General features: G+C 44.1%; 1 protein-coding gene across 1 annotated transcript in view; it reads left to right on the forward strand.

The window, feature by feature from the left end:
• Positions 1 to 15,112, forward strand: part of mon2 (MON2 homolog, regulator of endosome-to-Golgi trafficking) — a 34,198-nt gene that overhangs the window by 5,749 nt on the left and 13,337 nt on the right. The window contains exons 3-21 of the mRNA XM_086028110.1: positions 1,124 to 1,251; positions 2,724 to 2,855; positions 4,000 to 4,129; positions 4,283 to 4,380; positions 4,567 to 4,692; positions 5,436 to 5,630; positions 5,754 to 5,878; positions 6,840 to 6,979; positions 7,249 to 7,402; positions 7,485 to 7,690; positions 7,766 to 7,847; positions 9,010 to 9,191; positions 10,089 to 10,201; positions 11,581 to 11,685; positions 12,475 to 12,555; positions 12,631 to 12,704; positions 12,882 to 12,972; positions 13,304 to 13,405; positions 14,769 to 14,879. Coding sequence (XP_085884236.1) covers positions 1,124 to 1,251; positions 2,724 to 2,855; positions 4,000 to 4,129; positions 4,283 to 4,380; positions 4,567 to 4,692; positions 5,436 to 5,630; positions 5,754 to 5,878; positions 6,840 to 6,979; positions 7,249 to 7,402; positions 7,485 to 7,690; positions 7,766 to 7,847; positions 9,010 to 9,191; positions 10,089 to 10,201; positions 11,581 to 11,685; positions 12,475 to 12,555; positions 12,631 to 12,704; positions 12,882 to 12,972; positions 13,304 to 13,405; positions 14,769 to 14,879 — 2,375 coding nt within the window. The remainder of the gene's footprint in view (positions 1 to 1,123; positions 1,252 to 2,723; positions 2,856 to 3,999; positions 4,130 to 4,282; positions 4,381 to 4,566; positions 4,693 to 5,435; positions 5,631 to 5,753; positions 5,879 to 6,839; positions 6,980 to 7,248; positions 7,403 to 7,484; positions 7,691 to 7,765; positions 7,848 to 9,009; positions 9,192 to 10,088; positions 10,202 to 11,580; positions 11,686 to 12,474; positions 12,556 to 12,630; positions 12,705 to 12,881; positions 12,973 to 13,303; positions 13,406 to 14,768; positions 14,880 to 15,112) is intronic.

Here is a 15,112-nt window from a genome sequence, read left to right on the forward strand (position 1 = left end):
ACAAACACGCCATGAGGGACGCTGGCTCGCCGCACGGCTTAAGTCGAGCGATCAGGCTTTTTTTATATATTCGTCATTCACTCCTTGCATTGTGTCGGCATTTACCTGTTTTCAAAATTTTGCTGACTTTGATGGCAAGGAAGGGAAAATGTACAAATTTGGCCAATTGTTGACTGCCAATTGTTGATGTTATGTGTACACTTGCTTAAGCAGTGATGAAGACGTCACAAGACCTCGCTAGCTGGCAGCTTGGATGACTGTAAATGGATCAAAGGGGGTCTTGCAGAGTGGAAGCAAATAGAGCAGAACACGTAAATGTTCTTTGTTGTGACATTTCAAGCACAAGGACCCTCCTGGCTTAAGATCTGAGGCGCTTTCAAATTCACAGCTATTTCTGCTCTCCCTTAAAAGCAGAACTTTTAATCGAACAAGTTGTAGTCCCCTCTGTATCATAATACAGTTGGTTACCTCTCACTTAATCGCAAATGCACTTTTTTTTTTTTTTTTTAATCTGGATTTTCTGAAACCACAAGATGGCGCCAAAGCTGTGGCTAATAGGAAACTAGTACATTGGCCACTGGATTTACAATTTGTTCTGTGACGATGCTCAAAATAATCCAAAACACTCTCAAATCATCTTTCGCCCTTGAAATGAATGGAAATCCCATTAATCCGTTCCAGCCCCCCCCCCCCCCCCCCCAAAAAAAACAAAACGTTTTTTTTCAGGTGCATCTAAAAATTCAGTCACCGAAAATGGCCCAAAAGTACATTTTCGGTTTTCAGCCGAAAGACTGAAACAACACCGAAACAACAAGGCCCAAACAGGATAGCCACGTGCAGTTTTTACAGTCTTGCAATTTGGGTACATCTTTGTAAAATCATATCAGCTATAGGCCATATATTTAGTAAGATGAGTTTGAAATGATATTAAACTGTTTTGACATCATACTTTACCTATAATTTCGGGTGTATTTATTGTTGAACCTTGTAATATAGTCTGTTGTTTTTTTTGGGGGGGGAGGGGCAACCAGTCACACTTTTTTGTTGTTGTTGTTGGTAGCATTGCTGTAAATATAATAGTCCCAAAATATGACTATAATATCATGTTTTTCTTCTTCTGCAGCTCTCAAGGAGAATAGCTCTGAAGTGGTGCAGCCTTTCCTGATGGGCTGCGGCACCAAAGAGCCCAAAATCACCCAACTGTGTCTGGCTGCCATCCAGAGGCTCATGTCCCACGAGGTGGTCTCTGAGGTGCGAACGAGGGCGTTGGCTAGGCCAGCGATTCCCAACCTTTATTGAGCCAAGGCACATATTTTCGGTCCGAAAAATGTCACGGCACGCCGCGGAACAAAAGTATCATGACATACTTTCTGCCATCTTGTGGTAGATCATTTATTCGTTCTGTCCGTCACTAAAAGTCACTGGCATAGATGGATCAACAAAGATGTCGATGCTGTGCTGTGAAAAACACCTATGTCCGTTTTTTTTTCAATTTTCTTATTTTCACGTGAACGCTGTTTCCGCGTTAGACATTGCATTAACATGAAAATTAAAAATGTTTCCAAAATTGGACATACCGGTAAGTGTTTTTCACAGGACAACAACGATATGTTTTTTTTTTAAATACTCTTTTAGCCAATTAACTCATTCACTGCCATTGACAAATTTGTCTTTTCACAGTCCAGCCATTCAATCCCAGGAATTTATTTATATATTTTTTCCCATTATTTTTTTTTTTTTTTTTTTTCCAAACGTTAAGGTAAAAGAGGGTCTGAAAATATCTGGCAGTGAATATGTTAAGTGAAATTTTTCCTGCGGCGCACCTAAAGAGCTCTCACGGCACACTGGTTGAGTATCACTTGCCCAGGCCACTGTATTCACGTAAATGCATACAACACAGCGAGGCTAATGCCCGCCGGGGTCATAAAGGCCATAAAGACTATCTGGCCCAAGGACGTTCCGTCATCGTTTATTTGTGCCATCCAGATTCGCTCAAGGACACACGCACACACACACACACAGCTCTTGTGTGTGTGTGTTGTCTTGTACAGGTGTTCCTAATGTTGTGGCCAGTGAGCTTACGAGTGCCCTTCTTGATTTCTGTTCCGAATTTCCTGGAAGACGGCAGACTTCATTGCGTCGTTAATCTTTTGCAAGTCGTCCAGGTAACGAAGCAGGAAAGCAGCCACCTGGCCATCGCTCTGCCGCCTGCACGTTTGACTCTTGGCACGACGTTTGTTTTGTCAAATGTGAGATGAGCCTTTGGCTATTACTTCATCACATGGGGCCCGGATAGTTTTGGATAAAAAAAAAAACATCATTTCAAAACTGTATTTTGTATTCACTTGGGTTGGTCTTTGTGCGATATTAAATAAGTGCGATAAATGTGCAAAGAAGTCAGAACTCAGTAAGGGCGCAAACACTTTTACAAGGACAGAGCCATTTGTCTCTACTTTGTACATTCTACATTGAGCTAACTGCAAGGTTAAAAATCACACCGGCGGCCTTCGAAAAGCAACAGCTGCCGACTTTTGAGGGATTGCGTAAGCAGCTGTGACACCCATGAAAGCACAGCGTCACAAGTGTCAACATCACTTAAATAGGCTTTGAAATGTCCTTTTACTGATGTTTTTTTGACCCTGAAGCGAGCAGCATCATCTGGTCCTTCCGTACGCTTTATGGACGGTGAAGAAAAAAAACCGTAGTGGCGTTTGTCGTTGCAGGCGGCGGCGGGCAACATCATCAACATGCTGTGGCAGCTGATGGAGAACGGTTTGGAGGAGCTGAAGCTTCTACAGACGGTGCTGGTGCTGCTGACCACCAACACGGTGGTCCACGATGAAGTACTTTCCAAGGTAGAGGCCCGTCGAAATAAGTTGACGCAATCGAAAACAATCGCGTCATGAGCACGTTCGTATGCGAGCCGCCGATGGCCACAACGCAAGCTGTGTCGTGTGTAACACGCCTTTGCTGGTTTAACAGCCTGCCAGCTATGCACTCTCATCCGCTGGCACCCATGTCACTCACCAGTCCAGACCCTGCATGTTAAAGCCACACGCGCTAAAAGTCACAGATGCAGTGGAGCGTGGAGGCATGTTATGTTGTGGATATTACTCTGTTGAAATCGTTTTTTTATTTGACTACGTGATAAATTGGAGGGATTGAAATAATCGAATCCAGAGTCAATCTGTCTCCATCGTAAAATGGTTACCAACTACAGAGTAGCGCCGGGTGATTAATTTAAAAAGAAATGTAATATCTTTCATTATTTTGTTATTTATAATGATGACATTTCATAAAAATGCTAAATGTACTGCATATGTAAAAATTTTATTTTACATTTTTTAAATTTTATAATTCACAATAAGTCCATTCAACAGTGTTATCTCATTACATTAGTAAATGTAAATAAGACATTACATTTCAATTAGGCTGTTTTTAGGAAACGTGTATTAGTTAATTTGATAAATAAAATTGTATATTCTGATAATGTAATAACTCATGCTTACTTCAAAGTGTTAAGTGTTATTAATTTAACTATAATTATTTAATACATTGAAAGAATTAATTGTATGCAAAAACAATGGTTATTTTCTAGATAATCATCTTTTTATTTTCCTATTTACATTAAACCAATTGAGTTAATTGAATGGAAAATGAATAAATTTTAGTTAATACATTTTTTTGGCGGGGGGGGGGACTTCAAAATGAATGCAACAAATGTTTCAGGATTCTTGATCATGTAAAATTGTTGGTATGTTGGCTTACAAAAACAGAATGTGCCACATGTACCACCGGCATTCGAGGATCACGGCGCTGAAGTCCCGCGCAGTCCAACCGAATGAAGCGCGTTTCGACTTTTGCGGTTCCCACGCTTAACCTCCGAGCGTCATTCAGTGTGCCACTGAAGCACTGGAGAGGACCAAATGCTGTTCCTCTTTACACTAGCGTGACATTAAATCAATATTTGCATGCTGCTTGTGGTGTGTGCTCGTCCAGGCCATTGTGCTGTGTTTCCGGCTCCACTTCACCAAAGACAACATCACCAACAACACGGCGGCCGCCACCGTCCGGCAGGTTGTCACCGTGGTCTTCGAGAGGATGGTGGCCGAGGACGAGCGTTTCAAAGGTTGCAGCTCGAGGCCGGGCAACGGGGCCTGAGGCTCTTAAGTTCTTGTTGTGTTTTTTTTTTTGTTGTTTTTTTTTTGAGACATTCCATTAACTCAGAGCAGATTCAAGTCACGACTCATTTATTTGATTTGATATTCTATTTCCCTCCTAGGCATCGTGGAGCAGCCTCCTCCTGTCCAGGGTAATACCAACAGGCGGTCTGTCACCACCCTGAGGCCCAGTGCCAAAGATGCATACATGCTCTTCCAGGTATGTCCACATGGGGGCGGCAGCCTCCTTCACAGCTGTACGCACTATTGACATCGCTCTCGATCGTTCTTAATCTCGTGCAGCTATGTTTCTATTAGTGCAGCGACACAGCAGCTACCCGCAGTCATTGCTTTAATTGCTATGAAGAAGATGGAAAAAGTGCAGAGTTGCCATGCTCCTGTGCAGGACCTGTGCCAGCTGGTGAATGCAGATGCCCCCTATTGGCTGGTGGGGATGACAGAGATGACGCGGACGTTTGGCCTGGAGCTGCTGGAGTCGGTCCTCAATGATTTCCCCGGCGTTTTCCTACAGGTGCCTCCGATGCATATCAAGGGTTTGTAATGATTGGATCCCGAGAGGGGCAGTCGGTTTTTTACTTTCTGCTGCTCCTGTCGCAGCAGAATAGAACATGGATCATATGTTGACATTTCGTTTGGTAAGCGTTTGTGACGTCAAGGGACTCAAAATGACTGTAAAGACAATAATGATGATATACAGAGATTGGGTGGTATGTAATAGTAACCCTAGCAGCGATTGTGCTAAACCGGTGTAAAAAAAATGCAGAATGAACATCTTTTGCAAGAAAATCACTAGAATATTATGATACAGCATTTGTGTGACAGTCGGAATACTAAATAACTACGAAAGATGACACTGTCACTGAAAATTGCAGTTTTGTGCTAATGATAACATGGCGTTATTCAGTGATTGTGCAATAATCATATATTGAAAGAAAGAATATAACACGATCCAGCCATTGCTGGAAATTTAACATGGAAGGGAAAAAAAAAAAATGGTAATACGGATGATCGGGATACGGCCTTTGTGCATTAACAATTTTTCATGAAATTATGTAAAACGCACATTGCATCGAGCAGTTACTCTGAATGCGCCGTTCACGTACTACTGGTTGTATGAAAGAAGCCCAAAGTGCAGTTGAGTTGTATCCAGCTTTTAACTTCTGCTGCATCTACATTTAATATTTAAGAACCGTTAGTCTTCCAACATTTATTTAGGACTTAAATTGAACTTTTCTTGTCGTTCTTGGCCCACAGCACCAAGAGTTCAGCTTCCTGTTGAAGGAGCGCGTTTGCCCGCTCGTCATCAAGCTCTTCTCCCCCAACATCAAGTTCCGGCAGGGGAGCAGCAGCGCGGCCTCACCGGCCCCCGTGGAGAAGCCCTACTTCCCCATCTGCATGCGGCTGCTGCGCGTGGTCTCGGTGCTCATCAAGCACTTCTACAGTCTGCTGGTACGGGCGATTAGTTCTCATCGGGGCTTTTCGAGAGACTACTCACATTTTGCAGCTTGGTGTATTTGACGTTGTTTTTCTTCCCTCTTCCTGACTTGACTGACTTATGTCTATTTCTACCAGGTGACAGAGTGTGAGATCTTCCTGTCTCTGCTGGTGAAGTTTCTGGATGGGGAAAAGCCTCAGTGGCTCAGGGCCGTGGCTGTGGAGTCGGTACACAGGCTGTGCGTGCAGCCACATTTATTACGGTAAGCAGGGTGTTGAGCTTTCAATTTCAAGTCATTACTCAATTTTTGCTTCAACGATTGTTATTCTTTTAAAAAAGAAAAAAAAAAAAAAAAAAGAAAGGTGAAGGAAGATTTCTTAAGAAAGCTAAGCATTGAGTTAGTAGGCTAACGGTAATTAAGGGTTTTACAGACTAGTCGACTGGTCCACTTTCCAATGATATTTACAACGAGATGTTGACTAGTTAGTTGCTTGACTAGTCGTGTGTTTTTGGCACACGAAGCAGAGCCACTTGCAGGAACAGATGAGTTTCACTGAATAAATTTAGTCCGTAACCTCCTTTGATTTCAATTCTCTGAATGCGCAGCTTTGGTAAGTTAGTGAAAATCCGTAAGGGGGGGAAGAAAAAAAAAAAAAAAGTCAGGTTCAAGCGGGATTTTGAACCAACTTTTTGGCCCGCTCTGTAAAAGCGGAAGGAGAGCGCGGAATTATTCCACTGCACATTAAGAGGTCTATAATTATTTGCACAGAACGCAAATTTCCACCATGCTAAACCCGCTTCTGCGGTGGGTCCAGAACAAGGGCAGGTTTCCTTGTTCGGCCAAGTCCGTGCAAATGTTACTTGGCTTTCCCAATCTCCATGTTGATGCTCTTGTCTTCTGTATGTTCTGCATAAATTTGGTGTGTAAGCCATCTCATTGTCGATGAATATAGATTATTGGAAAGCGTGACATCCTTCTTTGATTTTCTTTCTTTCTTTCTTTTTTTTTTTTTAATAATTGTATGATGTACTGTATTGAAGATGTCACGAGCAACTAGTCGACTCGACTTGAATTGAATCTCAAGGCATGCGACCCTTACTGGTTGTAAAGTACATCAAAAAGGATGAGTAATTTATAGTTAGTTCCTTAAACTTCTATGCAGAAGGCATTTTTTTTTTTTTTTCAATTTTTAATTTTGGTTTTCCTTTTTATCTTGCTCTAGTTCATTCTGCCAATCGTATGACATGAAGCAGCACTCCACCAAGGTGTTCAGAGACATCGTCAATGCCCTGGGCTCCTTTATCCAGTCCCTCTTCATCGTTCCTAATGTGGGCAATGCTTCAGCTGTCAGCGCACCAGCTGGTACGATTTTGAGTCCTTTTGAGACCTCGCCATTGTACAAATGACTGATGCCGTACCTTCACGGATATCAGGTTGCACAAAAAACATGGAATTCTTCTACATTAAGTACGGGCGGGGCGCGTTAAAGGCCTCAAAATATAATTTGTATACATTTTTTTTTAAGTACTTTGCTTATCGAAAAGGCTAATATAATTGATTAACTGCCAAGCCCTACATTAAGTCAGTTGCTAACCTTTTTTTTTTTTTTTTGGTTTGTTAAACTTGTGAAGGTGGCTCGGGATCAGGACCCCAGGGCGCGGCTCAGGGCGGTCCAGGCCCGGGAGGCGCCAGCGGGACCTTGACCACCCAGGCTGCGTTTGAATACCGCGGCACCTGGATCCCCCTGATGACCGTCAGCGCCCAGGGCAGCGCCAAGGCCACCTAGTAAGGCCCCGCCGCCACTGTGTTGTCCGCGAACCCATCGGGCATTTGCCGCGCGTAACCTAACATTGGCATTTTTTGCTAGCCTGGAAATGCTGGACAAAGTGGAGCCGCCGTCCATCCCCGAGGGCTACGCCATGTCGGTTGCCTTCAGCGGCCTGCTCGACCTGGTCCGAGGCATCACCACCATGATTGAAAGGGAGCTGGCCTTGGAGGAGGAGGAGGAGGAGGAGGAGGCGGCCGCTGAGTCCAGGGAGGCTCAGCCTGGCCACGACCGGCGGCCACCGCCTGGTGAGATGTGATTTTTTTGGTTCGATGGCTCATCATGATGCTACTCTGCCTAATGGAAAGCCTTGTGCGTCTCAGGCGCTCATCTGGTGTGGGAGGAGATGGTCAATGCCTGCTGGTGCGGCCTGCTCGCCGCTTTGTCCCTGTTGCTTGACGCCAGGTGAATAAACTAGCGCTACCTTCAAGGGTGTACTACAGTTGCGTCCTGTGAATTTTGGGTCAAGACGAAAAATGGAAGATGACGGAACAATGAAGTCAGTGGCTCTGCCAAGCTGAATTTGGAAGGAAGTACCGATTCTCACCACATCACAGGGTAGTCGCTGAAAATATGTTTATAGAGACGTCGGGTTACCGTGTTTTCAGGAAAAGTGCCGGGATTTGTTTTGTCTGTTGCCGCTCGGTAGTTATCAAGCAAACAACTAGTCTGAGAAGCTTTCATATTTGTCTACGTCTTCACTCATATGTTCTCTTTTTCAAACACATTTTTCAGGCCCTTCCAATGTCAATCTTCCACCGTCTCCCTTAAACCACTGCTGTTCTGATCGGCTTTGAAAGTGCTCATACGTTTGAGTCCAGCTAGACTTTGTTGTCACAAACATGGAGACACCTTTATCAAACAGCCCCATGACACACTTCACACGCGTCTGTGCTGAGTATGCTTTGCCGGCAGACTAGGGGAGTTTCTTTGCCAGGATGGGTTTTTTTGGGGGTTTTTTCACTCTCTCTCTCTCTCTCTCTCTCTCTTAGACAATGTTCTTTGCACTTGAATCACATCCAAATACCTGAACCCTGTTGAACTGTCTTAATGCAGGTGTAGCAAATGCAGTCCAGGGGGAACTGACAGCATCATGTTCTCCTTTGAATCGAGTATGATTCCAACCTTGAAAAGGTTGTCAAGAGTCGATGCAATAATTCCATTATGTGTCCCGAGTTAAGAGGTGTCCAACCTATGGCCTGGGGTTCATTTACAGCCTGCAGCATGAACCCTTTTTTAAAGGGGCGGGGCAGTGTGGGTGTCAAAGTGTGAGGGTTGTGACACCCACATCTTCCATGCTTGCAATGCTGCAAATAATAATACATTGTTTTTTTATAAAGAGCTTTCCTCAATATGCAAAAAAAAAAAAAAAAAAAATCTCTATAAACTAAAATAGCGGCAAAATTCCTATTACGGTGCTAACTTGGATGAATGAAGATAATGTTGTTACTTTGTCAGCTTCCTACATATTGCTCTTGTTTTGTATTGTACTCACTGTGCAACGATGAATCGGTCACAGGCTGGATTTAACCCTTAAAGCCACTCAAGCACGTCTGTGTGTTTGCAGCACCGACGAGACGGCCACAGAGAACATCCTGAAGGCCGAGCTGACCATGGCCTCGCTCTGCGGCCGCTTGGGCCTGGTGACCCCGCGCGACGCCTTCATCACGGCCATCTGCAAGGCTTCCCTACCGCCGCACTACGCCCTCACCCTGCTCAGCAGCAACGCCGCCAACTTGTCCAGCAAAGGTAGCGCCCCAGCAGCCTGAAATGGCGTCACGTGGCATTGGCATCCAGTGACGGCGTTTTCGTGAGGATTTTTCACAAAACGCTGTCGTGCCTTGTCCGAATAAAACAGAATACGTTTGAATGTAACTTGTTTGATCAGCCTGCAAAATTCCGGGGAGTTGAATAGATAGGGAATTGTGAGCCGGTCCTTGTTTTCTTTCTTCTTTTTTTTTTTTTTTTTCTGTGAGCCCAAAATCTGATTTATGAGCTAGCGTTGGGTTGAAGTTAAAAGTAATGGAGTAATTCAGGTACTGTAATGTACGTGATGTTTCTGATTACGACAAAACGAAATATTAATATTTATGCTCGATAATAATTTTCACGAAGTTACCCACAATTCCCGGTCAATTCCAATAATTCTCATGGAAAGTTTGGAACATTACCAAGCTTCCCATGGAAATTTACCGGGCATTTCCCAGCCCTTTGCGAACCTTATGTTGGATTAAATATGTGCTTCATTGTTGTGCCTGCAGCCATGTGTATTGATGTTAAATTAATGAGTTTTTCTTTTCCTGGTGGTTTGAAGCGCGCGCTGCTCACCCGAGTTTATCGTGTAAACTCTCGGCACTCCGCTTCTCCCCAGCGCCCGTCCGTCTCTTATTGCAGTAATCCATAACGTGACTTCTAATTAAGAACGTGCCTGGGGAGTGTTAAAACGTGCGCACGCAGCTTCTCTCCAAAAAGCTCCCCTTAGACATTCCCCATTTGCATATTAGCGTGTATAGATAAAGCTGGCTAATTGGTCTGTGCATGTTGAGTTGATTAAAAGAGCTTCTCCTGCCGGCTCGGGGTGTTTGTTACAAATCCCAGACGCACACACGGCCCAACATGTTTATTTTTTTTTTTTTCTCTCGGCAGCCTATTCGATTCAGGGCCAGAATGTGCAGATCATCAGCCCGTCTAGCGAGTCCCATCAGCAGGTGGTGGCCGTCGGGCAGCCGCTCAGCGCCCAGCCCCAAGGAACGGTTGTGGTAGGAAAATACAGTACCATGATTGTCGGCGGGCAGATGCAAGGATTGATAATCGATTGATATTAGGGATGCACCAATGCCGATCATCACAACGCCGTCTGCACTCGGATACTCCGATGCCATGACACTCACGCCGCTTTACCGGCCTGACGTAACTTTCGGACAGGAGGAATAGGAGCCGCGTTTGCCTTGTGGAGATACTTCTATCCATCCGCGGTGCTGTCACGCAGTCGTGGCAGATGACACACTGCCTGGAGGCACGTAGAGAAAGGAGAAGGAAGCGATGGTGTGATAAATGAATAGATTGTTTTTGGCTGTCTTTGTTTTTGTATGTCTGATTTTTTATGTGCAGCCGTGGTTGTTTTTAGAGTGCGCTATTCATAAAGTTGAGTTTAGTCGTGATTGTACTTTTGCAACGTGGCCCCTAGTGTTCAGACTAAGTCGCCACATTTACTGTGTTCGAGAAAGGTTAGTACAGTGGTACCTCTACTTACGAACGTCTCTTCATGTGAAATTTTCAAGTTACGAAACGCCTCAACAGGAAAATATTGCCTCTTGTTCCGAAAGAAATTTCAAGATACGAAAGGTAAAAATACAGTATGGGCTGCTACTCGCAGCTCCGGAGTTTCCTGAACGCATCATACTCATAGCTGCTCTGCCATTGGCTATTACCTAGCATCTTCCTGGCATCCCATTGGCTAAGAGGGACCTCTACCGTATGTGTCTATGTGCGTAGATAGACACGTAGATAGATAAACTGTATATATGATAGATATGTCTTTGCAGCGTCCTCGTCATTTGCCCCTCGGGCCATGAGGTGTTCCGATAGTTTTACGTGAATTAGAAACGAGGAAAAGAAAAAATGGAGAAAATCATTTTTTTTTTGTCCATACAAACAAAGCAAGAGATAATAGAAAGGTATGAAAAAGGGATGCGTTTGCTCAATCCCGCCAAAGAATATGACCGTAAAGTACGTTATTAAATCAGTTCTTTACAAAACGCCAGGCAAAATAACACTTCTGAGAGAGAACATGAACAGATTAGGGCATTTACATGGCAAACACATCTCTACTTAACAAGTTTTCTACTTAAGACATTTCTTCCAGAACCAATTAATTTCGCAAGTAGAGATACCATTGTATTTGATTTAAATAAACCACATTTCATCAAAATTGCAATGTGTCATGGCATTATCAAGTATAGGTACTCTCTATCGGTGAATACTCAAATGTAAGTACTTATGCTCAGTCTGAAGCAAGTGGCGTCGGTGCATCCCAAATTGAAAATCTGTCTTCCCCTCCCTTGAACGGGTCTTTGTTCCTATGTAATGGACTACGTGTGCATTGCTCTGAATTCTTACTGTGTGTCTCTCTGTCAAGCTGACGGCCAAGAACATTCAGTGCATGCGGACCCTGTTGAACCTGGCCCACTGCCACGGCGCCGTGCTGGGCACCTCCTGGCAGCTGGTTCTGGCCACACTGCAGGTACAACCACCCACGGGTTCTAGACCGGAAGAAGAAAAAAAAAAAAGAATAATAATACAGCCTCCCCTATTTTGATGTTAATTTTAGGGTGTTTTGTTTCTGCGCCTGGTCCTTCTGTAAAAGCAATCTTAATTTAAAGTTCCTAGTCCTTTTTAAAAAGAGAACACAGATTTTTATTCAGAATAAAAAAATATATTTTTCAACTTGTTTATTTAAAGCGGAAGTCAACCCAAGCATATTTTTTTCAAGAATATGTCCCCAGCAGGCCCACTAGTTGAAACAGGGCATTCTGATAAATTTTGCATTTGTGGAATAAAAATTAAGCAGCAAAATGCACGTGGGGGCGGCCATTTTGTCTTCTGTCGACTGAAAATGACATCACAACTGCTTACAACGACCAATCACGGCTGACCTGTTCTCTGAATCTGAGCCGCGATTGGTCGTTGTGAGCAGTTTGTGATGTCATTTTCAATCGACAGAAGACAAAATGGCCGCCGCCAGAGATGGCCGAAAACGAGTGGATTAACACTTATTCCACAAACGCAATATTTATCAGAATGCCCTGTTTCAACTAGTGGTCTCTGCATAAAGCATATTCTTGAAAAAAATATGTTTGCGTTGACTTCCGCTTTAAAGTTCATATGCTAGACAAGTTTGATAGGACAGCTGACAGGGACCAAGTGTGAAAACACAAGAATCCAAACAATGCGTAACGTAAGGCTGTGCGATTGCTTCTTTGGGAAAACTTGAATATTCTTCACAAATACATCAATGTTTTTCTGATCCCAGCACTTAGTGTGGATCCTAGGACTGAAGCCAAGCGTGGGTGGCGCCCTCAAGCCCGGCAGAGCCGTGGAGGGACCCAGTACGGTACGCTTGCCTGCATCGCGCCGTTATACGACTACGATGCTGCATTCGCCGACATTTGACCTCCGTCCCCATCAGGTGCTGACCACGGCTGTGATGACGGACCTGCCCGTCATCTCCAACATTCTGTCCAGGCTTTTCGAGAGCTCCCAGTGAGGACCGGTTAAACCCTTTCGCTTTTTATATCGCAGTTAGCGAGGGAAAGTCTGTTTTCATGCAGCAGACTGTTTGTGCTACACACCACGAGTACAAGTCGAAACTAATCCCGATGGTATTGAATAATGCTCTCGCGACCCAAATGTCATGTTTGTATGTATTGTGTGATCTAGGTACCTGGATGATGTTTCCCTTCATCACTTGATCAACGCTTTATGTTCTCTCTCGCTGGAAGCTATGGAGATGGCCTACGGGACCAACAAGGTGTGTTGGATGTGTGCCAATCTTTTTTTTTTTTTTTCTTTTTCTTTTTTTTCCCGCCACGAACCGGTTCAAGGTCCGTCCAGTATTTTGCGGACTGTCCGTCTGATGAACATTCCTGCCCGGGTGATAACGCCCATTATAGGTCAGATTTAGCTCCGCGTCAGCTATTACACGGGAAAGCTGCACATTTTTTATTTTGACAATTTTTTTAATTTATCGGTGGTTGGGGAAGTCACTTGTTCTAAGATCACTTGTTACTCAAGATGTGGGCTCAGGAAAAAGCACCCCCCCAAAAATTAACCCAAGCTCCGCTGGTATTGTTTGCATGTAGGAGCCGTCCCTGTTTGCCGTGGCCAAGCTGCTGGAGACGGGCCTGGTCAACATGGATCGCATCGAAATTCTGTGGAGGCCTCTGACGGGACACTTACTAGAGGTAACACAATATTTGCCCCCTTTGCTGTTTTTCGTGCAAGTGCCAAAATGATTTAAGAGTGATGCTTGGACAATTCTTACCAGGGAGAGGAGACTCCCCTAGTGAAAAAAAGTCTTTAAAGTTGTTGTTTTTTTCACATTTTCCTTCTTATCTCCCCCCTCTCTTTTGCATTCCTGTCTGTTTTGCAGAAGGTAAGCGGCGATACCCTCATCCAAACTTCTTTGGCCTTTTCATTCTTTGTCCGTTTTGTTGCTCTCTCACCCAAGCCCTTATCGCCTCCCTGTCGACATGTTGGGAGTTAAGTTGCTGCAGATGTATTGCGCCCACTGTGCTTACAGTCTTCATTTGGAAATTGGATTTGTCGCCAAAGCAGAACCTGCCATTGTTTATTTTTTTGTGTCCCACTCGATTGCTTTCAAATAGAAAACCAGACAGATATTTGAAGGAAGATATGTAAATGATCAATTTGACCCAATTAATGAAGACATACTGTACATATCGTTAGCATAACAGCATAATTGCCCAAGTTTGGAAAGCCCGGTTGCTTCGATTCAACCTTTAGAGTACCATGACCTTGATTATTAAACAAAAAAAAAAAATCTAGATTTTTAGTCAGCACAGTGACAGTAAAAATGGCTTAGGCAATTATGTTATTAGGCCAACAATATTCTATACGCGAGTGACATGTCCTAATGCTATTACCATTTTTATCACTACCAATTGTTTTTTTTTTTTTGTTTTTTTGTGACTCAACATGAAGCCAGGCCATGTCCACACGTACACAACTATTTTTTTTTTAAGTTCTCTGTCCACACCAGTCGTGGAAATTGTAATTCACATGAACTGTAATGTGCGTGCCAAACTTTCAGATGGCACTCTGACACCAATCTGTCAGGATGTTTTTAGCTAGCAAAAAAGTGACTTGAACAAAAAGCATTCATGCGTGGTAAAATTTGGTGTTTGTGGCCTAAAATTAGGACCAAAATGAATAGAAAATGCCCCTTTTTTTATTTTATTTTTTTTATACCTTTGTCTGTGTGGACATGGCACCATTTTCATGAGCCTGGAATCTCCTTGTGTGCCTATACAAACGTGATTGATTTCACTTGTGTCGCAAACTTCTCTATTTGATCATCCGATTGCTTTACGCACACGCCTACGCTGAAATCTGCTGGGAAACTGACTGCTTTTTTTTTTTTTTTTTTTTCTCCCTCAACCTCCCCTGCAATCAGAGCTGATGCAGCGGCGATGAAAAACGCACACAAATCCACCCACGCGTCCACAAACACACAGGCGCTTTATGCTTTGCTCCCGTCTGTGCATCCGTGTTTGCATTTGTGCGTATATGTGATGTGTCCCGCAGGTCTGCCAGCACCCAAACTCCAGGATGAGAGAGTGGGGAGCTGAGGCGTTGACGGCCCTCATCAAAGCCGGCCTGGACTATAAGCACGAGCCGCCCCTCGGCCAGAATCAGGTAGCGAAGCCATGTGGGGTTGCGGCAACTCGTTTTCACGAGTGCCCAAATCAGCTTTTATCGTATTTTCATAACAAAGAAACAGCGATCACAATGCGGGGAATATTCTTATCCGCACACTCTTATCTACTGTATTGCGTGTCTGCATGCCATGCAGCAGCCCCCCCCCCCCCCCCCCCCCCGCCCCCCATTTCAAAATTTCAAACGCGACAGAAACAAAAGCTAGTCCCAAA

Source organism: Filicampus tigris, chromosome 4 (genome assembly GCF_054856515.1).
Source record: "Filicampus tigris isolate MCC_2025a chromosome 4, RoL_Ftig_1.0, whole genome shotgun sequence".
In the NCBI taxonomy this organism is placed as follows: domain Eukaryota; kingdom Metazoa; phylum Chordata; class Actinopteri; order Syngnathiformes; family Syngnathidae; genus Filicampus; species Filicampus tigris.